The 24,005-nt window shown below is 42.8% G+C and overlaps 1 protein-coding gene across 1 annotated transcript in view; it reads left to right on the top strand.

Annotated features, from left to right (window-relative positions):
- Positions 1 to 24,005, top strand: part of GRID2IP (Grid2 interacting protein) — a 64,760-nt gene that overhangs the window by 21,213 nt on the left and 19,542 nt on the right. The window contains exons 9-16 of the mRNA XM_072606565.1: positions 308 to 408; positions 879 to 996; positions 3,343 to 3,677; positions 6,434 to 6,847; positions 8,970 to 9,057; positions 17,787 to 17,864; positions 19,736 to 19,932; positions 22,015 to 22,170. Of these exons, the coding sequence (XP_072462666.1) occupies positions 308 to 408; positions 879 to 996; positions 3,343 to 3,677; positions 6,434 to 6,847; positions 8,970 to 9,057; positions 17,787 to 17,864; positions 19,736 to 19,932; positions 22,015 to 22,170 (1,487 nt within the window). The remainder of the gene's footprint in view (positions 1 to 307; positions 409 to 878; positions 997 to 3,342; positions 3,678 to 6,433; positions 6,848 to 8,969; positions 9,058 to 17,786; positions 17,865 to 19,735; positions 19,933 to 22,014; positions 22,171 to 24,005) is intronic.

Below are 24,005 nucleotides of genomic sequence, written 5' to 3'. Positions count from 1 at the left end.
CTTAGACTAAATTTTTAACCCTTTCTCCTAGGTGTTCCATGCACCATGAAGGCTAGTGCCATGTCTCATACCCAAAACCTGTCTTCAATAGGATTTCACACTTCTATAGCTCTTCACACTTCACAAAGCACTTTCTTCCCAGCAGCTCTGTATGCCAGTTGGTGCCAGGAGTATTGACTCCATTTTACTGAACAGGAAACTGAGGCTCAGAACACCTAAGTGGAAGAACCTGGGTCTTTTGACTCCAAGGTCAGGACTTTTTCTGCTCTATTATGTTGCACATTTAACTTTTTCCTATTTCTTCCAGTAGGTCCCAGTCAAAGTGTGGAAATCCCGATCCCTGTGACCCCTGGAGAGCGCCAGGCTGGAGATGGCACATCCCTTCCAGAAACCCCGAACCCTAAAATGGTTTGAATTTTATACCTCCTTATCTTTATTCTTGATATTCCCTTTTCTTTCTCTCCTTTTCCTTTACTATCCTCCTCATCATCACTCTACTCCAACTTTATCCTTTTCTTTCTCTTCTCCACTGATGTCTGAGAGCTGGGATGGTATAACAAGGATTAATATCCAGGAAGGAGTGGTAGAATGGTCAAGAGAATTATAATTGGGAGCCTTTTCCAGGAACCAGAAGGGAAGGGCTCCACCACACACACACACACACACACACACACACACACACACACACACACACACACACACACACACACACACACACACACCTCAGCCACCTGCCTGGTATTGCCTGGATTATGTCCTCCTGCTATCTTTGAGGCAAATCCAGTCTACAAGACCCACAACCAAGAGTACAGTCTAAATCTAAAGGAATCAGGTAGTAAACTCTGACAGGAACTGATGTGCCACTGTCTCGCTTGCAGATGTCAGCTGTTTATGCAGAGCTGGAAACCCGGTTGAGCAGTAGCTTCAAAGGAAAAATGGGAAGTATATCCAAACCCAGAGCTTCCCCCCCAGTGGTTGATCCACCAAGTATCCCAGGTATTTTCTGTCTATCCCTCCTAGTATGGGTACACCTGTTCCTTTCTTTACGTGTATGTGTATACACTGGGTGTTGGGGATGGGGGCAGGGAGGGAAGAACATTATCCCTAGTCCTTGTTTTTCTTACAGTGTTGTTAATCCAGATCTATTAGGTCAGAATGTGGTTTATACCTTCTCTTCTATTTAGTAATAGTAGTATTCAAAATATTTGTCAAAGGACAACAATTTGCTTTTTTTTAAAACAAGAGGTTGCAGTTTATAAGTCCCTTTAACTTACACTTAAATTGTCGAATATCAGTAATAAAATGGACTTCCAAAGGTTCTTTATTTCAACCTCTACCTAAAACATGGTTCCCATCTACAAACTTCCTTGAACAGTAGTCATTCACCCCAAAGAGATCAAAGATAAAGGAAAAGGAGCAATATGTACAGAAATATTTATAGCAACTCTTTTTGTAGTGGCAAGGAATTGGACATTGGGAGAAGCCCATCAGGTGTAGGATGGCTGAACAAGTTGTAGTGTATGATTGTGATGGAATACTACTGTGCTATAAAAAGTGATGAGGGGGAGGGTTTCAGAAAAACATGGGAAGATTTATATGAACTGATTGATACAAAGTAAAGTGAGAACTAAGAGATCATTGTATACAGTGCCAACAATATTGTGATGATTGTCAATTGTGAAAGACTTGGCTACTCTAATCAAAAGACTCATGATGAAAAATTCTATATACTTCCAGAGAAAGAAACTTGAGTGCAAATTAAAATATAGTTTTCTCACTTTTTGATTTTTCTTGGGTTTTTTTGTGATATGGCTAATACAGAAATATGTTTTGAATGTCTTCACGTGTATAATGGGTAGCATATTGTTTGCCATTGCAATAGGGAGGGGAGAGGCCGGAGAGAGAGAATTTGGAATGCAACTTTTTTTAAAGATGTTAATTTAAAGAAATACACACAAAAAAAGCAGTCATCCAACCTCTGCTTGAGCACTTCCTGTGATTTACAATTCACTTTGCATCAGCCCATTCAAGTCTTTCCATGTTTTTCTGAGAGTATTCTGTACATCATTTCTTATAATATGATAGCATTCCATCATAATCCCATACCACAACTTGCTCAACCATTCCTCAATTGATGGGCATCCCCTCCAATTCTAATTCTTTGCCCCCAGAAATGAGCTGCTAAAAATATTCTTGTACACATAGGATTGACCATCACTTTAAAGCTGCAAGAGATTTTAGAGATCACTTAGTTTAACTTCTTCATTTTACAGATAAGAAAACTGAGGCCCAGAAAGGGGAAGGAACCACCCAAGGTTACACAGCCAGGAAGTAGCAGAGCCTGTTTTCAAACCCGATTCTTCTGGCTCCAAATGCTTTTTATGCTATATCATACTGAATGTTAGAGGCCTTTGTGGATGTCAGATAAGTCATTTTTGCTACATTCTTTGAAGCAGACAAGGAAGGAATGGATTTGGATTTAGATGGCCCTTCTTGCTCTGAGATTCTGTAAGCCATCTGCAGGAACAAAACTCTTCACTTTCTCAAGATCACCATGGAGTGGGGACACAGGGTACACAGGTGCTGTTACCTGTAAAAATGAAGCTAAGAGTAGTAGCACTTCCCTTGCAGGGCTACTGCTATGTGGCACAGTAGATAGAGAAGTGGGCCTGGAGTCAGGAAAACCTGAGTTCAAATTCAAACTTAGACACTTAGTGTGTCTCTGGGCAAGTTACTTCACCCTGTTTGCCTCAGTTTCCTCATCTGTAAAATGAGCAAGGGAAGGAAATGGCAAATTACTCTAGCATCTTTACCAAGAAAACTCCAAATGGGGTCACAAAGAGTCAGACATGACTGAAATGATGCAACAGTATATATATTATCCAAATGAGATATGCATAAAGTACTTTGAAAACCCTGAAACACTCTATTTATGTCAGCTAGTATTGTAGTTGTCTTTTCTTCTCAACTGTCATGTCCATGAAAGGAAGGACACACCTTTGAACACCTATAGAACACCTTCGTGTGTTCTGTAGTGCCTAGTACAGTACCTTGAACACAGTAAGTATCTGTGACCATTTTTTGAATACATAGTTATATTGCACTTTGCAATTCACAAAATTATAACTTCCACTTGTGTAGAGTTTTACATACATTTTCACATAAACCTTACAACAGCCTTGTGATAAAGGTAATTGGGACTCAGAGACACAATAACCATTCATTTGTTAAGTGAGAAAACGTAGGCCTAGTGACTACAAGTCCTGTCCTTTTTCTCTTGACACATAAATGAATGAGTGAAGGTGTGAATGACCAAATCCTCTTGTATTGCTTTATTTGTAGGGTCCCGGAAGTCTGGATCAATCATCTCATGGCCGAATGACCCTCTCCCACCCCAGCCCTGCTATTATCACCCATGCCCTGGGAGCCTTCCCTCCCCAAGCAGCACAGAATCCCATCCCTATGTCAGCCTGGATAGCAGCCCAGATCCTTCTCCCCAGCTCACAGCTATGGCCAGCAGCCCCAGCCCCCCTACTTGTAGGAAAAAACTCTTCACTTTCTCAAGACCACCACGGAGTCGGGACACAGACCGCTTCCTGGATGCTCTCAGTGCACAGCTGGGTACCCGAGTTACCATGGTTGATGACTTTCTCACCCCTGAGAATGACTATGAAGAGGTGAGAACTGTACAGCCCCAGGTTGCAGAGGTGGAGGCAGGAAATGGTTCCTGACTCAATTGGCACTGATAGGCAAGATTCCTACAGAGGCCCAGAGCTAGAGCGGATACTCCCAGGGGCCTTGAGTTTGAGCAAAATGTGTCTAATGGGACTAACCAGGATGCATTAATAGATGTCTGAAGTTAGGGAGCATGTCATTTCAAAGCCTTCTCTTCCCAAGTTCTTTTCATGGATCCTTATGTGATAAGATTTTAAGTCTTAACGGGGGCCCTGTTGCATGGAATCAGAGAGATTTGGGCTCAAATCCTGCCTCTGATCCTAGCTGTGTGACCCTGGGCAGGCCACCTAGCCCCTTGGTGCCCTGGACCACCCTCCAGGGGAGAAGCTACAGAAAAAGCACTGACCTGCCTTAGTAGAGTTTCCTACATAAATGAAATACCAGGATCATGCCCCAAAGAAAAGCAAGTATGTCATCCTTAGTAAGGGGAGGGTGGAAGGAGGGTTCATAGCTTCACTCTTCCCAGGCCTAGTTATACTATATCTGCAGCACCATGTCCAGTTGTGGGTACCATATATTAGGGAAAACTCTGACAAGTCAGATCTAGTCCAGGGAGTAAAGGCTTCAAAGCCGTTGGTATCTGGTACTGCAGGCCTGAAGCCTGGAGAGTCAATAAGCATTCATTAGAGGAAGAAGACTTTGGTGGGACATGGTAATTGTCATCAAGAATTTGAAGGGCCATCATGTGGAAGAAGGTTTAGAGTGGTTCTGGTGGCCCCAAGGACCAGAACCAAGAACTTGAGGTAGAAATTGGAGAGAGGCAGATTGAGGCTCAGTACAAGGAATATCTTCTTGATAACTAAAAGTGGATTGAGTTGCCTTAGAAGGTCTCGTTGTTTAACCTTTGTTCTCCAAGAGGACATCAGGGAGGTGATGCCATGACTTGCAAGTGAATTGGATTTAAGTGAGGCAGGGCCATGCAAAGTCACCAGCCTCCCTCTTTTCTCCAGAGTAGTGACTTCTCCTTTGGGCAGTTTTTGAGCTGAGGCTGAGAATAATTATAGAAGGGATTCTTATATATTTATGGATTGCCCTAAACGATTTCTGAGTTCTGTCTAACTCTAACATTCTTGGATCCTATGAATGGAGACTGTTTGGGTAAGCCAACATAACACTTCAGTCCTGATGCTACCCTCAGATCTTCCCTGTCTTATCACTCTTACCATATTCTACTCAACCCATTTTGCCCCATCCCTTTTCATCTTACCCAGATACTATCATCATAGTGACCAGGGAAACAATGTGACCAGTGACCTGAGTAGTGTCAGTGAGTCATTCACCTGGCCTCTTACTTATCAAAGGGGGCATAGTGGGAAGGAAAAGGAAAGGGCAGGATAGAGCAGTTCCTGATGTAGCAGCGACCTGCCGGGCAGGGAATGGAGAATGTGGTCCAGGGCCTGACTGACATAGGAGGAAGAACAGAATAGATCCAAACCACACCCTCATGACCCCTGCATCTCCACACTCCTGTGCAGTGGACAACCCACAACCAATGTCCAATGAAGACCACTGAAAGTGTTCAGGGAAAAGAAATGTGTGTTCATCCTTTGTTGCTGAAGAAGACCATGCCGTCAGAAAAATGATGACATGACTTGCACTTGACTTTGTTTTAAGTGAGGGAGGGCTGTGCAGGTCACCAGCCTCACTTCTCCTCCAAAACCATCTGAATGTAGTGACCAGATATTCATCAGGATGATTGGAGATGACCCAGGATGAGGCAATTGGGGTTAAGTGACTTGCCCAAGGTCACACAGCTAGTGAGTGTTAAGTGTCTGAGGTGAGATTTGAACTCAGGTCCTCCCGACTCTTGCACTGGTGCTCTATCCACTGCACCACCTAGCTTCCCCTTCAAGGAAAAGAAGGAGGAGGAAAGAAGGAAGGAAGGAAGGAAGGAAGGAAGGAAGGAAGGAAGGAAGGAAGGAAGGAAGGAAGGAAGGAAGGAAGGAAAGAGAGAAGGGAGGGAGGAAGGTGGGAGGGAGAGAGGGAGGGGGGAGGGAGAAGGGCAGGAGTCCTGGGCCAAAAGCCAGAGGTAAGCTGAACTAAAAGGCTGAGAATGGAAGCCAATACACTGCATTCCAGGAAGACCTGAGATCTAAGAACATTTCCTCTGGTATCGGAAGACCTGGGTTCAGATCCCACCTCTGATGCTTACTACCTGTGTGGTATTTAGCAAATCACTTAATCTCCTTGGGCCACAGTTTTTCAACTAGAAAACAAGGAGGTCAGACTAGATGGCCTCTGTGAACACTGAGCCTGGAGTTAGGAAGACTTGAGTTCAAATCTGGCCTCAGACACCAGCTGTATGACCCTGCGCAAGCCACTTAACCTTATTTTGCTTCAGTTTCCTCACCTGTAAAATGGAGGTAATAATAGCACCCAGGGATGTTTTGAAGATCAGATGAGATGGTAATTGTAAAGCATTTAGCACAGTGCCCAATACATAGTAAGCTCTATAGAAATGTTGGTGGTAGTAGTAGTAGTAGTAGTAGTAGTAGTAGTAGTAGTAGTAGTAGTAGTAGTAGTAGTAGTAGTAGTAGTAGTAGTAGCAGTTGTTATTATTTCTCTGATCCTATGAGGTAGGCTAGCTCTTTTTCTCTAATACGGTAACTTTGCTTCTCACCCTGTCCTTGTTATTTCGGTGCTCCTAATGTACTCAAACCTCAGCCTTTCTTTCTTTCCCTTTCTTTCTCATAAACAGATGAGTTTCCTTGATGACCAGGGCAGCTACGTGACCAATGACCTGAGTAGTGTCAGCGAGTATATCAGTAGCAGTGAGGAAGGCAGTTCACTGACCTATTCTTCCATCTCCGACCACATCCCCCCCCCACCTCTCAGCCCACCTCCTCCACCCCCACTCCAATTCCATGACCCCAAACCAGCTCCCCGAAACCTGGATGGCCCTCTTAACACTGCTACACTGGCCAAGCCACTTGGGGCCCACTCCCACCAAGTCCCTCCCCCTCCTCCCCCTCCTCTTCCTCCACCAGTTCCTTGTGCTCCCCCACTGCTCCACCGAGGCCTTGCTCATCGCCGCAGCGAATCAAACCACATGAGTGTCAAGCGCCTTCGGTGGGAGCAGGTGGAGAACTCAGAAGGCACTATATGGGGCCAGGTACGTGGACAGACCCAGCTCTTGGAAACTGGGGCATTAGGAACTGTCTTTTGCAGACCACAGGTAGGTATTGAAGTGCATGTAAATTAGTTTATCTCCTGTTTTGTTTATGAGGGGACTGGCTTTATCCCCACTTTGGGAAGTTAAAAAAAAGGTAGAGGACATGCCAGAAGTCACACTGTTAAGTACCTCCAGAGGTAGGTGTTCAACAAAGGTGGCTAGCTTTAGGAATTTAAGTCGATTAGACTAATTACCTTGTTCTTTCCCATTGTCCACCAATACAAATCTAATGAGGTCCCTCCCTAAGTACCAATGTCTCAGGAACCTATAGACAAGATATCTTTCTGACTGGAGATTGATTTGCAGGTTCTGAGGAAGAGTACCCAACTCTCACATCTTAACAGTGAGCTTAAGAATCCTTACCAGTGTCAACAAGGAATTCCCATCATTATATGGCGTCTGCAAAACAAAACAGCATTTCTCTCAATGAGCTGCTTCACCTAGGGTGAAGTCAATGGCTGTAATCAGAGCTTTTGTCATAGACAACCCTCTCTGGTTCTTATAGACTAGGCCAAAGATAAGAGATCTTTTTTCCACTAAAAGGCCAAAATTCACTCTAAGAAGTCCCCATTGATCCACAGACTATAATGGACAATGGAAGTTAGATTCATAGAATGTCTGAGGTGGAAGGCATTTAGTGGTTATCTAGTCCAGACCTTGCATGTTACAAATGAGAAAATGGATGCCCAGGAGGATGAAGTAACTTGCCCAAAGTATATTTAGTAGTAGAACCGCAACTCCATCCTAGATCTCTTGATTCTCAGTTCTATGTTCCCGGTCCAGGAACATACATACATACATACATATATACATATATATATCTTGAAGCCAAAATGTTTTTAAAATTTTTTATTTTCTCTATACATATTCTTGCACATGGACAAAAAGAAGAGTTCAAAAACAGAATTCTTTCACATTTACCAGACTGGGGGGGGGAAATCATGAAAAAAGCAAGTCAAGATACCAAAAATTAATTAAATTAATAAATCAGTTCTTATTTGTGAATCATTGGGAACACAAAGAAAGGAGAATCCCTGACCTGAAGGAGTCCATAATTTAAAGGAAGAAACAACATGTAAACAGCTATGAGCAAACCAGACATAGACAGGGTATGGGGAGAGGGGTCTTGTTAATTAAGAACATTGTTTTCTTCTTTTCCAATGAGTCTTCTAATGGAGGGCCTATTATCTCTGACTGCAGGTGTATTTTCAATCAAGTTGTATAAAAATATTGATTCACACCAGAACTTTTACAATTTTACAGTCTTTGAACCAGGCAACAGTTTTGCTCAACGTTTGTATAACTGCAGTAGAGTCAGGCCATGGTAATAACTAAAAAAGAAAATTGTGACATACAATTACAGAAGAATTAGAATGATTTGGCCAACTATTGGTCTTTTCACACTGTGCTGTCCTATTGCCTCTCAATTAGTGTTTTGTAGGGACATGTGCCAGAAAGGCTGCCTTGAGTCACACAGGGCTTACATTGGCTTGAGAGTGTCTCATCTTTGGGGACTAGGAGCTCAGAGGTGGGGATCAGGAGCCCTGGGTTTGAGTACCAGTTCTGCTAATAACTTGTTTTGGGCAAATCTTTTCACCTTCCTCTCATTAAATTTTCTCGTGTGTAATATAATGGAATCTGGGAGAAGGCCTGAACTGGACAGCTCCCACAGTCCTTTCTAGTTCTGACAGTCTGTGAGTCTATGCAATGTGGTACCCCTCTGAAACCAGCTGCCATGCTATCTTAGGACTCATGTGGTTAATTCCTCAGCTTTAGCTAAACTCCACTCTATAGTACATTGCCCCCTATGGATCCAGTGATCTCTCCCGCTGACTTCAGGAGTTATTACTTTCAGATCAGTCATCCACATTTGAAAGATTCCACTGACTGCAATAAAAATATAGTTCGCTTCCCCCACCAAGCCCTCCTAGCTTACAACAAGGTGTGGAAACTCCTGCTACCAATACAGTTCAATCAGTCAGTGAACAAATGTGTCCCATGATAAACCAATGTGGTTACCCAAGGAACCACTCTTTCTTCTTCCCCTCCCCCTTTCTTACAGCTTGGGGAAGATTCAGATTATGACAAATTGAATGATATGGTGAAATATTTAGACCTAGAGCTCCACTTTGGGACCCAGAAGCCAGCAAGTAAGTGACCCAGGGATATGGGTGAGGGTAGAGAGTTGGGACTTGGGAGGGGTGGTCCTGAGTGGAGGATGAAAGACTCTTCAAGTGTTCTCTTTGCTTTTGGCCTTGTTGTTACCCATGTGACTTTTGGAAGGTTCCTCAGCCTCAGTTCCCTCATCTGTAAATTAGGAATAGCAATACTTGTACTACCTTTCTCACAGAGTTGCTGTAATTAATAAACTGCAAAAGCTTTACAGAAATATGAAGTATCATTGTTATCTTATATTTAGAAATTGATATTCATTCCTGGATTAATAATCATAGTGGAACTGTATCTACTTGGGCCATTTGTATCATTAAGCAGACTGGGATAGTCCAAGGTCAGCTGCCTTTGTTAGTACCAAGTACACCCGTAGAAGAAAGTTGAGATCAGCAGACTAAGAGGGTGCTCATAGCTGCATCCGTATAGACAGTCATAAAAGACCTTATCAGAAACTCACCATCATTAGTGGTGGCCAGGCTGGTGCCATGAGCTCTGGATGTACCCAAAGCAGTTATAGCATCTTTTTTGGTGATGGGGGGTTGGAGCAGATGGTACATTTCTTGGACTGACCCCATAATGAGGATGAGAGAGGGACCAGCATACTCCCCAGAGCCCTAGATAACACTGACTTCCTTAGCCCTCATTTTCTGAAAGTCAGGAAGCTTATATTTTGCCCCTCTCTCAGGGTTTTCAGGCATCCTTAAGGGGAATTGGGGTGTCTAGGCTTTCTTCCAATGGCTCCAGCCCCAACCACTGGTGTGCCAAGCCTAGGGGAGAGGTCCCCTGAACCTCAGTTCCATTTTACCACTAACAGTAAGATTAGCTTTTATTAATGAGTATTTATTTCAAGGTATTTCTAGGCACACCCCTCACATAACCCATACCACCTTATTCTCTGGGATGGGAAAGGAGATTAGGTTCACAGTTTATCTCAGTTCTTATAGAGCACAGTCTCAATTTCCAAGTCCAAAATCCCCCTTGGTCTCAAGTCCCAGGCATCCTGGCTTCCCAAGGCTTTTATGCCAGCCTTTTTGGTTCTAAGGTTGCTATGGTTTGAGCTCCCAGGTTCAGTGGGTATTACTATCTTTACCTGAAATTGAGAAACACAAACAAAACAGTACAGAAAGAGAAGTACCTCAAGCCACAAGGCTAAAAGGAGAGGAGGAATATATCTCCTCACCCAACAATACAGCTTAGCTGATTAGCTTTCCATCATCTTGAAGGGCAGGCTCAGGGACAAAAGAACGTGTAATATAAGATGGGTTAATCTTAAAAGGGGAAGGGAGAGATCCAGGCAGGGACTAGAGCATGAGGTTACCACAGCACAGTAAGAGAAGGGGGCATGTATAGCACAAAGAACATGGCGGCTGTAGTCAAGTTCAACTACTGGCTCCATCACTTACTGCTTGTGTACGACTCTCAAGAAATCACTGGCAAGATGACATTGTTGGACCAGGGCAGGTCCATCTCTAATATTTCTAATCTTTCATTCCTATAAACTCACCATTTTGCTAAGAGAAACTTCATTCACCATAGGGTCTTGATGTAAAGTCACTCTTCCTGGAGTATAGAATCTGAGACTTTGACTAGTAAGGAACTCCAGAAGTCATCTGGTTCAATCTTCCATGCCATGAATGAATCCCTTCCATAGAATACATAACTGGACCATCTAGCCTCTGCTTGAATACTACCAGTGACAGGGAGTTCACCACCTACAGAGATAGCCCATTCCATTTTTAGACTTGAAATTTTTAGAAAGTTCTTCCTAACATTGATCCATAATCTGCCTCCCTATAACTTAGTGCTGTCTTTTGGGGCTAGGCCAAAATATACCTAATCCCTTTTATACTGATAAGCCTTCAGATATGAGAAGAGTTTTATGTCTTCTCTCTCCAGGCTAAATATCTGCATTTTTTTCAGTCATTTTTCACATGACATTGTCTCCAGACTCCTCTTAATCCTGGTCATCCATTTCTGGAAATGATCTAGTTTAATACCCACACTCTCCCCCAAAAATGATATCCAGAACTGAACACACTATTTCAGATATGATTTGACCAGGGCACGGTACAATGGGACTATCATCTCCATTGATGTGAGTACTAAGCTTTTATTTGAATAGCCTAAGATCCCATTAGTTATTTTTGGCTGCCACATCACATTGTTGGCTCATATCAAATTTCCAGTCAACCAAAACCTTCTAGGCTTTTGCATAAACTACTGCCTAGTTATGTCTCCTCATTACATACTTCTTGGGTTTATTTTTTTTCTTAACTAAAATGCAGGAGGTTGCATTTTTCTCTGCCAGATTCCATCTTGTTAGGTTTGGTCCAGCATTCCAACTTAATAAAATCTTTTTAGACTTTGATTTTGTCATTCATTATGACAAATAAAAGACAAAGGTCCCAGACTGGTGAGCCTGTCAACCACCATCCCATTCTGTAAGGGAACCTCGGGGATTTGATGACATGCTGTTACAGCTTTAAACATCACTCCTCTGAAAGGAAATGGATGGATGGATGCATGGATGGATGGACAGATGGAGGAGGTAGTGCTACTATTACTACATTGGTTTAGGTTTTGATAGTTTAGCTCTTAAGACTATTTCCATTTTAGTAATTTGATGTAATTAGGGCAGGCTGTTCCTAGGTTATAAGTGGTGCTTCGAATATGGTCTCACAGTCTGAATGGCCAGACATCAAGTGTAAGGGAGAAGAAACTAATCTGTTTTCTGCTAAAATATCTGCTGTCTATAAAAAAAAAAGCCATTAACATAACCATCTTAAGGAATCCTAAAAAGCATTCCCTAAATATAAACATCCAAATATTTGAAGAGTTGGATCAAATCCAGACTTTAGCAGGTGATGACTTCCTGCTGCTGCTCAAGTTGCTCCCTTGCCACCACTGAAGTTGGCATTGCCCCTGCTGCTGCTAGAGCCCTTGGTCCCTTTTCTGGTGCCAAGGCTCCATCTTTCCTCCCTTGCCTCCATTGGAGTTGCTGCCATCACTGCGGGATGGATTCTAGAAAAAGTCCTCCTCTCCAGTAGACCAGGCTAAGGTATGAAGAGTTAGGGCTCATTTCTAGGGCTTTGTGAAGGTGAAGGAAGAAAGGTAATATGTGTTCCTGAGATCCTGAGTTGAGCTTGAAATATGTATTCTATAGGAATGGTATTATAAATCCTACAAATATAGGATTCAGAAGTACAACTGAAGTCATAGTTCAACTACATTGTAGTCCAAATCAGGATTTCTGGGCAGATAAAGACTCTAACTATAATGTGTGTGTGTATGAATGTGTGTGTGTGTGTAGACACGTGTGTAAAATGTATGTTATGTTTTCTATGGGAAAATGTACTTTAAGTTCCAGAAAACTGACTTAGAAACAAACCCATTTGTGGGTTGGGGTGTTATCTTAAAAGATTCCTCTTTCAAGCAAGTTTAAAAATGAATACCTAGGTGTCTCTACTGTGAACTTGGGCTTGAGGTTTTTTTGTCTTTCTTTTTATCACTATCATTTACCACACTGCCTGGTATGTAGTAGACACTTAAAAAGTGCTTATCGACCTGATTGGACTTTACTCTCTCACTAAACCTCATCACTGCTTACTCCAATCTTAGGTTTAAGCTCTAAATTTCAGTCTTATCCCCTAATGAAATCTCTCCTGACCTTCAATTTGACAAAATGTCTCCAGGCTTCTTCCCCAGTCCACTAGGGCTTCCTGTTAGCTTTACCAAAGATCTATTCCCTTAGCTTGAAAAGGTAGAAATAATGAAAGGATGCCCCCAGTTTCCAGATCAACTATTAGACCTGCTCCTTCCTCTGCCTTCCTTTTACTTTATTTCATTTATATATGGAAACAGCAGGAAAGAGAGGTTCTGAATCTCTAGATATGCCTGTAGGTGAGCAATATAGAACTCTGACCTATAGTCAGAAAGATTTCAGCCACATAAACCTTCGGTGGAGAAGGGCGAGAGGTTCCCCCTTCCTTGACCCTTCAGCAACTGAAGCTTAGATTTAAACACTATGCTGCCCTCACCAAGGCTCTAACAAAGGGTCAGATATAGGCTCACTTCTGATATACCTGCTTTATAAAAGGGTATTTTAACAAAAAAGACCAGCAAACAGAAACCTTGGCAGGGCTTTAAGCATAATTTTCAATTGGTCTCAACAGAAAGGGAACTACATGTTGGGGAGAGATGAGAGCCAGCCCCAACCTGACTTATTGCTCTTAGATTGATGTACAATCCATAATTAATAGTAATCCATTCATAATTACTCAGTATCCAATTATAAAAGTTTACAAGGCTAGTGGTTTTTATTAAGGAATACCTGAAATCCAGTAGAAATCCATTGTTTCACTGTCTAATTTCAGTTAACCCAGCAGCCCCATTTAGAATGACTTCAGCTTCCTTCCCCCTGATGCCTGTTCTGAGCATCATTTCCATCACTTTGAACCCCATAGACATCAAGTATGTATGAGACATGCAAGACAGAACCCAACCGAACCAACCTACTTTCCCTTGCTACCTCTCTCTTTTAGAAACATGGATAGATTCAGCTAATTCAAATTACTTCTTGTATTAGAGAATGATCAGCTGTTAGAGGCTTTGATTCTTAAGCTAAGTGCTCCACTCTGTGTCAACTGCCACCTTACCTTACAGGTGGTCACAGTCTCTGCTGGAACACTCCCAGTGATTAAAACCTCACTTTCTAAAAGACAACCTATTCTATTGCTATACAGTTCTAATTATTAAAAAGTTCTTCCTCATATAAATCTCAAATCTGCCTTCCTACAATTTTCTTTTTTTCCAAATTGTTTTTACATGTGTTTACAACCTATCCATCTTACTTCTACCTTCCCAAATTAACAATAAAAAACGAAAAGGAAAGCCTATATTATATATAGTGTTTTATAGATAGTTTAGCAAACAAATTCCCACTTTGGCCATGCCTGAGAATGTGTGTGTCTCTTTGCATTTTAAATTCATTACCTCTGTGGCAGGAGGCAAGTGGTGGGCTTCATCTTCAGTCTTGTGGGCCTATGGTTTATCATTACATTAATCAAAATTCTACAGTCTATCAAAGATTTTTTCTGTAATGTCATTATATTAACTATCTTCTAGTTCTGCTCACTGCCCTGTATCTGTTCAAAGAGTTCTTCATACTTTCCTGTGAAACTACCAATTTCATGATTTCTTAACATTCCCTTACATTCATATACCATAATTTTTTTAGCCATTTTCCAATAGAAAGCCACCATCTTAGTTTCCAATTTTGGCCTACTACAAAAAGAGCTTCTAAAAATACTTTTGTAATGTATAGTTTTTTCTCTTTCTTTGCTCTCTTTGGGATAAAGTAGTATCTACTAGTGATGTAACTGAATCAAAGGGTAAGCATGGTTTGAGGCATAGTTCCAAATTGTTTTCCAAAATGGCTGGACTAATTCATAGCTCTACAAACAGTGTACTAGTATGTCTGTTTTCCTATAGACCCTCAAAATTTATCATTCTCATCTTTTGTCATCTTTGCCTGATAGGTGTGAGATGGAACCTTAAAGTAATTTTAATTTACATTTCTCTAATAATTAGTGATTTAGAACATTTTCATATGATTGTTAATAGCTTGCACTACTTCCTTTGAAAACTGCACTTTCATATCCTTTGACCATTTATCTATTGGGGAATGGTCGTTAGTCTTACAAATTTGAATCCATTTCTTATGTATTTAAATATGAACCTTTTATCAGAGGGTCATGTTGAAAAGATTTTCCCCTAGTTACTTTCGCCCTTTTAATTTTAACTATATTAGATTCATTTGTACAAAATTCTTGAATTTTGTAGAATAAAAATTTTTCAGTTTTATTTTGTGTGATTCTATCTATTACTTGTTTAGTCATGAACTCTTATTCTTTACATAGATTTGAGAGGTAATTTCTCCATTGCTTCTCTGCTTTGTTTATGATGTGTCTTTTTAGATGCAGTGGTAATTTATCCATTTGGAGCTTACTGTGGTATGTGGTATGGAATGTTGGTCCAAATTCCCAGCATGCAATCCAGATTTTACCTTCTGGTTTTAGGGCTATCCTCTATGCCTAGTCCAAAACAAACATAATACCTTCCATATTGGTAGATCTTCAGGTAATTGAAGATTTACCATGATTTTGCACCTACCAGGTGCAGTGACTCCTGGGCTAATTAGTAAAACTTGGCCCCTTCCCAAGTTTGTTCTGAGCCGCAAGATGAATACACACATCAACAATTTTTGCTGTTACTAATTAACAGGATGTGAACTTTCCCTAAGAAAGCAAAGCAATATGGAGGCAACTTCCTGTTGCCTCCATACCAACCTAGACTAGTAGATCTCCTGTTCTCCTGGGAACATAAAGATGCATTGTACATCATTGGACCAATGCTGAAATGGACAATCTCTGAAATAAATCAATTATCAATCAGTAAACATTTATTAAGTGCCAGCTATACGCCAGGAACTCTGCTAAGCCCTGGGGACACAAAAAGAGGCAAAAAGAAGACCTTGCCCTCAAGGAGCTCACAACATGATGGGGGATGTAATGGACAAACAAATGTATACAAACAGGCCCGATACAGAATATGAAATTTTGACTTCGTGATTATTTTATGTATTATGCATTATGTATCAAGTTATACATGTAATTAAAAGAGGGACTGCACTAAAAATAAGAGGGGTTGGGAAAGGCTTCCTATAGATGAGGTTATAGTTGGAATTCAAAGGAAGCTGGAGAGGATAGCAGGCAGAGATGAGGAGGGAGATTTGGACTCACACGGGAATGCCCCAACACCACACACAAGGATGACCTTGGGCTACATGTTTTGGGAAGTATCCCACCTGTAGAGCCCAACAACATATTTATCATTAAAGACTTGCCGTATAAAAGCAAAAACAGGGTGTCAGACCAGATCAGGGTGTGTCAGGGTGTGCCTGATGCTTTATAAACAGCTTATGAAAACCCATTCTAGCTTTCTGTCTTGTTCCCATGCCTTTGTGCTTTTTCTATCCCACTGAGTGTGACTGTCACATTGCCCCAGTGGGGACAGGCAGTGCCAGCCATGCATTGTTGAGGGGAGCGTCTCAGCATCAATTTGGTTTCAGCTTGCTGCTGTCTTCACTCAATAACATGCAACCTCTCATGCAATACCATCTTCTTCCTAAGTAGAACAAGCCTTGCCTTTCCCCTGTTCTTTTATTCCTCAGTACTACCTCACTTAGTGCTCAACAGTGTTGATTCCCAAGACAGAATTAGGAGACTGCACTGGCAAGAGAATGAATTATCACTACTATTGCCTTGCTGTAAATTCTGATCTGCTTCTAGGTATTATATCCATCTAGACTGTCTCTGTGGAGATGACTACTCATAGCTCTGGTAATTAGTTTAATCCTAAATTCTAGAACCATGACCAGGAATCCCACAGTCAGGGGCAAATTCTTTGTGTGTGTGTGTGTGTGTGTGTGTTTCTAGAGAGGCAGCATTGGCTGCGGGTATATTCTTGTCATGTCAGGAGAGGGGACATTCCATCTCTCAGAAGGTCCTGCTTATGCCCTAAAGAGGTTATGAGGAAAGAGGGATCCCAGAGCAGGAGCATCTCATTGGTACACCCCTGGAGGTGGCAGTTTGGGAGTAGTTTGGTTCAGGCTGATGGATAACTGAGAAGAAAGGCACAGGGATGATGGGTAATAGAGGGAGGAATCACACACCCCACCAACTGATGCTTTAAAAGGCACCTCCCTGGAAGTTGGCACCCTAGAGCAAAGCCCCAGTTGCCCCAGTTGCCTCCTGCTAGTTTTGACTTGGCTTAGTTCTTCCCCATAATTACACAGTGAAAATGAGCAAGGTGGCCAAGAGTCAGGAACCATGGATGTTCTAGTCATGACTACCATTTGCTAGCCCCGTGAGAGAGACAATTTAAACAACTCACTTTGTTCCTGGACCTCAGTTTCTATATTTACAAGATGAGGAGACTGGAATAGATGATCCCTAAAGCCTCTTGTTGCATATATTTGAATGTATTAAAGTGACTCTTCTATTTTGTCCCAGGTCAGGGTGGAGGTGGGGTGAGGAAAGGGGGAGGCCCTTTGTGGTACTTAATCTGGTTATTCTGGACATGAGAGTCTGTAGGGATAGCAAAAGAGCTTTTCCATATCCCTAATAATGTGGGGAATAGTTTCTCGGGTACAGAAGAACCTCCCCAATTCCCCAAAAGTCCAGTGGGTGGCAACAGCCCTGACAGTGTAGTACTGTAGAAAGAACCTTGAATTTGGAATTAGAAGGCCTGGGTTCAACTGCTTTTTAGTTTCCTCACCTGAAAAATGAAGTGAGACATGATGGCTAGAGGCTTCTCCCAGCTCTAGAACACATCTCTGATCCTGTGATAGTTAGGAAGTCTGGGTCTAAGGATAGAAACCTTCTGGCCTGGTTGGCCAGAAATGAGGTGAAGAGTGGGGAGAAGAGGACGCTCATCCGGTGGGTCCGTGGATCTCACCTGCTGTTTTGTTTTTCCAGCTCAGCCAGCGAGAGCTCAGAATCCCCCAGTGCCAGGATGCTCAGAGAGGTGTGGCTGAGAGCTCTGTCTCTTTGGCTCACTCAGTACCTGCTTCTCATTCTCCTCTCCAATGCTGGAGAAAACCAGCCACAACCTTACCTGCAATTAAATCTTTCAGTTTCTCTTCCAGAGCCAGCACTTGTCCCTGAGCCCTTTAAAAAGAAAGATGTGGTCGAGATCTTGTCTCATAAGAAGGCCTATAATACCTGTAAGTGAATGAGTGTGTATAGGGGGGAGGTGGGGAAGCAAAAGCCAATGGAATAATTTTGGGGATTCCTTCTTCCTCGGAAAATGAGGAACATAATACACAAATTTTGTGGGAATAGTGACACAGATCAGAAAGGACTCTCCTTTATTGTTGGGGCTCAGGAAAGAAGCTGAGAGTAGAGGATGCTCTTCATTACACTAAGAATTCACCAAAGTCCCTTGTTTGCCTTTGCTCTATATACCAGAAATTTCAAATACCCAGAAGCTGGTAGAATTGCTGGGGCAACACTCAGGAGCACTGCCAGAAGGAGGTTAAAATGTAACTGGAAAATATTTAACAAAACAAATAAAACTACAATAGAACACATAGATAATGTTAATATGTGGTTTTCTAAGTCAATATGCAACAAGTAGGGATCCTCACATAAGGTTCAGTAGCCACGTTTCTATTTGAGTTTGACTCCAGTGGTGTAGATGACCCAAATGTCCAAGTAATACCATCCCAAGGCCTCAAAGCATTCATTTAGGAGAGAAGGTAATTTAACCCAGGAGGAGGTGGTTGGTATGAGACCAAGGTAGTTTAGCCCTGTGTGTCTTAAAGCCCTTTGTTTTTGGACCAGACCATTGTTTTCTTTGGTAGAGGGAACATGTAGTGAGGAAGTTCCCTTCAATAATGCAGATGGGCATGTGCTCTGTAGCCTCTAGAATCAGAGTGGCCTGGTGTGCTGAGGAGTTAGGGGATCATCCAGCATCACCCAGCCAGCCCGTGTCAGAGGGAGGACTCGAACCCAGTCTTCCTGATTCTTGCAGCCTTTCTCTGCACAGTATCCCACAGATGCCTCTCTGACTTTGCTTTTAAGTTAGTTATCATTGCTTCTGGGCTGGAGTCTAGGTAGAAGGCTGGCTGAGATGATGGACATTTGCAATTCCCTACAGGCAGCAGGGGAATGTGGAAGATGTACAGCACCAGGCGTCAGGAGCCTGGGCTCTAGTTCTGACTCTGGATAAGGAGCTAGGACCTGAATCCTGGTGATGAGGTTTAGAATTGTTAGAGCTGATTTGGATGTGAAAGAATTCACTTAGACCTTCTCTGTTGCCATTGGGAGCTTTATTGATGCAAAAGCATACAAACCTGAGATTTAGCAAGGAGCTAAACAAAGGCACTGATATACGAAAAGAACCAGACTTATATAGGCAAAAAGTTAACACAGTCTGTAGGATGATGATGTAACTTTTAGGGTTTCCAATGGAGGCTGGAGGTCTAGGGACAGAATAAGTACAAACAAGGTGAGGAAGGTGGCTGCTGGCAAGATAAGGACAAATTGTCATGACACAGGATGAGGAAGATGAATGACAGGATAGGGGACACAGGATAAGGGGGACAAAAGCAATTCTTTTGGTACAAGTTGCATGGTATTTCAGGATAAGGGGGAAAGGGCATTAGAATACCATCAAGTTACAGGATGGGCTACAGAATGAGCCTCAGACCTCCTCAGCCTGGAAAAGTGACCCTTACGGACCCTTAGGGCACTATTTGTATCCATTATCACTTGTGCCTCTCTTGTGGGCATCAGGGTCCTCCTATCTCTAATGAAATGAATTACAGCAAGTGAACTCTAAGGTTCTGCTAGCTCTGGGAGCATCTGATTCTCCTAAACCTGAGTGGGATATGAAACCCTAGATAGATGTCTACAACAGTTGGCAAGAAAAGATTCTGGTTGACACTGAGGAGCTCACAGAGCTTCCATGGGCTTGTCCTGAGGCTGGATGGCCCCCAGGACAATGGCAGCAGCTGCTTGAGTAGCCAGGCAGGCCCCTTTCCTCTCCCATTGACTCCTCTGTGTGGCTCTTCCTTTTTCCCACACTCCCTAGCCATACTCATTGCTCACCTGAAACTGTCACCACCTGAGCTCCGCCAGATCCTCATGAACATGGAGAGCGAGAGGCTGGAACCTTCCCACCTCAAGCAGCTCCTCTTGTATGCTCCTGATGCTGAGGAAGAGAAGCGCTACCAGGGCTACAGGGATACCCCCAGCCAGCTGAGCGAGCCTGACCAGTTTGTCCTGCAGGTGACAGACCAGGGGTACTGGGGGGTTGTCTGGGAGAGTACTGGTAGGCTCCCAGAACTACTGTCTCTGAACACAATTTCTAGGAAAATGTTCTGTTTTAAAAGAATGCTACCAGTTCCCTTAAAAAACCGAGAATCATCAGTCAGTGGTAGACCCTGAACTGGAACTCAGGCCTCTCAAATCCTAATACAATGTCTGCTCCACAGTAAAGGCAGGAAATAAGTATTTATTAAGCACCTACTATGTGCCAGGCATTGTGGTAAACACTTTACAAATATTGTCTCATTACATCCTCACAACAACTTTGGGAGGTAGGTATTATTTTTATTATCCCTATTTTATAGTTGAGGAAATTAGAGCAGACAGAGGTTAAGTGACTTACCCAGGGTCATACAGCATGTTAAGTGTCTGAGGATGGATTTGAATTCAAGTCTTCCTGACTCCAGGCCCAGGGCTCCATCCTCTGTGCCACCTTGCTGCCTTTTATTTATTCAACATGTCTTTATTGGTGGAGTGAGTAGGAAACTGGCCATTACAGCCAGAAAGGGTTCAAGTCTTCCCTCTGACACTTACTGTCTATAAGCAAGTCACTTAATCTCTCAATGTTCTAGGAACCCTCTAAGACTATAAATTGCAGAGAAGATGCCAGCCTGCTTAGATGGAGGGAGTTTCCTCACCTGGGAGATCCCTTTATCAGTGAAATCACAGGTCCAGTCTCTATCCTTATCCCTTTCTTTATTAAACACCTACTATGTGCAAAACGTTGCACTTGTACTATTGGGAGAGTTACAAAGTTCAGACTAAAAAGAGGTGACTGCCCTCTTGGACAGCCAAATAAGGGACCAGATGCAAACACTTTTAGGAAATGCTTCCTTGCAGCCACTGCAGGTCCCTCAAGTTGTATTTTGAGCCCAATTTTTCTTCAGTTCTCTGACAGAAGAAAACACCCCCTCAGTGGTTTGTGTGGGAAGAAGTCTTCTGTGACCCTTGGACCACTGGATCCCCATCAGTAAGAGGCAGCTGGGGGCCCTACAAGGTTATCTGGTTGAATGGGAAGAATATTGGTGGAGGAGTCAGGAGACCTTCCTGGGTGAAGTGGCCTTAATAAGGTGCTGCACCTCAGCTTCCACGATTGAAAAACGGGAATAGTCCCTGCCTAGACTCTCTTACCAGTCTATTATGTGACTCAAATGAGATAATGGATGTAAAGGGCTTTGAAAACTGTGATTTGCTCTGTACATGTAAAGGAATGTTGTTGGGAAAAGAGCTCTGATTAGGGTCAGAGGACCTGAGTTTGAGTTCTGTCTCCGACTCTCACTACCTGTGTGACCTTGGGCAAGTCACATAAGCTCCATCTCTCACTTTCCTCATCTATAAAATGAGAGGGGTTGGATTCACTGTCCTCTGAGGGCCCTCCCAGCTCTCATTCTAAAATCCTGTCATTTTTCTTTTATCCAGTCTCTGACTTCATTGATATTAGGGAACTCTTTGGAAGGAAACTCCTTCTATGAATGCAAGGAGACCACTCCTCCTCAGGGTTTCCTCTTAGAAAGCCCCCAGGGCACCCAGAGGTTAGGACCCCTGGCCACAGCGTGGCAACAGAGAGACTTGAATCTAGTGCAGCATGCTGATTTTCTTAGCCTTTATTAAGAACAATCTAATTATTATCATTAATTATTTTTAATTATGTAAATTATTTGATTTAATTAATAATTATTTTATTAATCAATTATTATCATGAATCTTAAGACTTCTTCAGTTACAAAAAGCAATCATTTTATCCACCTGCATAATTATCTGCTGAACATTAAAGGCAAAGGTACGATCTTAGGAGAGTCTTTTGTCTTGAACTCCATCAAATATAAGATGAAAAGGAGAACTGTAATATTGATGATAATAAAGGGAAGTATCCACTTAGAGCACATCATCTCCATTCCTGCCTGTCCTTGGGTCACATGTCCAAGGATGGTCCAGGAGGTCTTGTTGGACTCCAGGGACAGGGTAGTGGGGTTAGGAGCGTGGGGTGGGTGAGGCTGGGTGGGGTCACAGGCAGCCTCCCTCTGACATCTCCGTTCTGCTTAGATGCTGTCTGTTCCAGAATATAAAACCCGTCTGCGTAGCCTTCACTTCAAGACTACCCTGCAAGAGAAAACTGAGGAGATCAAAGGCAGCTACGAGTGTGTGCACCAGGCCTCCTTGGAGCTCAAGAATAGCAAAAAGCTTGCCAAGATCCTCGAGGTGAGAACCACTTCCTCCTGGGCAGCAGGCTGCTTGTCCCAGCTAAAGAGAGAGATGGGAAACTGGAATGTCCATTTGGCTCTTTGGCAAGTGTCAAGTCTCACCTGTTCCCTTCTTCTCTTCCCCTCTCTCCTGTTTCTTCCTTCTCCTGTTTTCCTCTCCTCTTGCATTATAGAGCTCATAAAGTTAGATGGCTCTTAGTCCACAGAACCTAGAATGTTAGAGCTGGAATGAATCTTGGAACATAGAACATAGACTGTCAGAGCTAGAAAGGCACCTTAGAACACACATGTAAAATGTCAGAACTGGAAAGGACTTAGAAGACAGAGAGACAAGAATGTCCGAGCTGAAAGGACCGTTTGAATCCACCTCGTCTAGCTATCTCATTTTATAAGTGTGAGTCAGCTAGGGCTCAAGAAATGAGAAGTGATTTACCCAAGATCACACAGCTAGTTCGTAGGAAAGCCTAGATTAGTTCTCAGGATTCTTTTTAGATTTTTTAAAATTTAATTTAATTTTCAAACAAAGATCAGACTCTTCTCCCTCCTATTCTCCTCCCTCATCCCGAAGCCCTTACTAAATGGGAAAACCAGGGGGAAAACCTTGTTACAAACAGCAGGACAAAATTTCTCATTGGTCATCTCCAAAACACCCATGTCTCAAGCTGACTCTGAGTCCATTATCTCTCTGTCAAGAGGTGGGCCACATGTTTTATCATGAGTCCTCAGGAATTATGGCTGGTCATTTTGTTGATTGGTTTCCTTTTGTCTTGTTTAAAAAAATGTATTTTGTTTTAATCAGCCAAGATCCACATTGTCCACCTCCCACCCCAATCTCTCCCTAATTGAGAACACGAGAAAAACAAAATTCATTACAAATGCGTATAGCCAATCAAAACAAATTTCCAATTTGACACATGTGAAAAGATATTTGTCTTATTCTGTATTTTGAGTCCTTCGGCTCTCTACCACGTCCGGAACCTCCTCTTGCCTTGGTGCACAGCTTCTCCCAGGTGCTGGCATGTTTTGCTGAGAGTGTGCTGTTGGTCTGATCTGTCCCCAGTGTCCTCAGACCTCCCTGCCTCTCTGCCTATGACCATCTGGGATGGACAAAGGACTCACTGTGACTTTTCTGGATTTCCTCATCAGGATTCAGTCTGATGCATTTTCTAGATTTGTTAGTAAGAGTTATAGAGAGGATCTCACTGCATTGCTTCCTATCACTCTTACTGCCTTCCCTATAGAGGCACCCCACCCCCACACTGTCAGTGACTTCCCACACAGAGAGGGCTACTTGACCTGACACCCTCACCCCCATGGTCTTCTCATCTTATTTCCATTCCCACAGTGTGCAGTCTGTGCCTACTCCAGGCCCCAATAGCAGGCTTCCTCCAATCTGGGACGGACCAGCACAATTTGTCTTGCCTAGGGAATGTGGACAAGGGCAGAGTGGGAGAGCCATGGCATGCTTTTCAGGCTCTTCCCTCCCACAGATTGAATCCTAGCCTTTTCTCAGTAGACCATAGTGTTTCATCTCCCTATTACCTTTTTCTTTTCTTGGTCTTTCTTCTTCCCTTTGTTTCCCCTTCCTTCTCCTCACCACATCCCTGGTTAGCTCCTACCATTTGCTGCCCAGCCCCAGCATGTTCTGGATATCAGAAGTAAGTCCAGTATCCTCCTTGTTTCAGCCTCAGGAGCAGGGCAGGAAGGCCACTAATCCTAGGGTTACTGCTCCCTGCTCCAAAGAGCTAAGAGATCCCTGAAAGTGAATCAGCAAGATGTCTTTCCCCAACCCTGCCTCCTCCCCACAAAATTTCAGAACTCAGTATTATAGAA

The sequence above is a fragment of the Notamacropus eugenii genome, chromosome 1 (assembly GCF_028372415.1).
Source record: "Notamacropus eugenii isolate mMacEug1 chromosome 1, mMacEug1.pri_v2, whole genome shotgun sequence".
NCBI classification, from domain to species: domain Eukaryota; kingdom Metazoa; phylum Chordata; class Mammalia; order Diprotodontia; family Macropodidae; genus Notamacropus; species Notamacropus eugenii.
The sequence above is the reverse complement of the archived record's forward strand: the minus strand, read 5'-3'. Positions and strand labels throughout refer to the sequence as shown.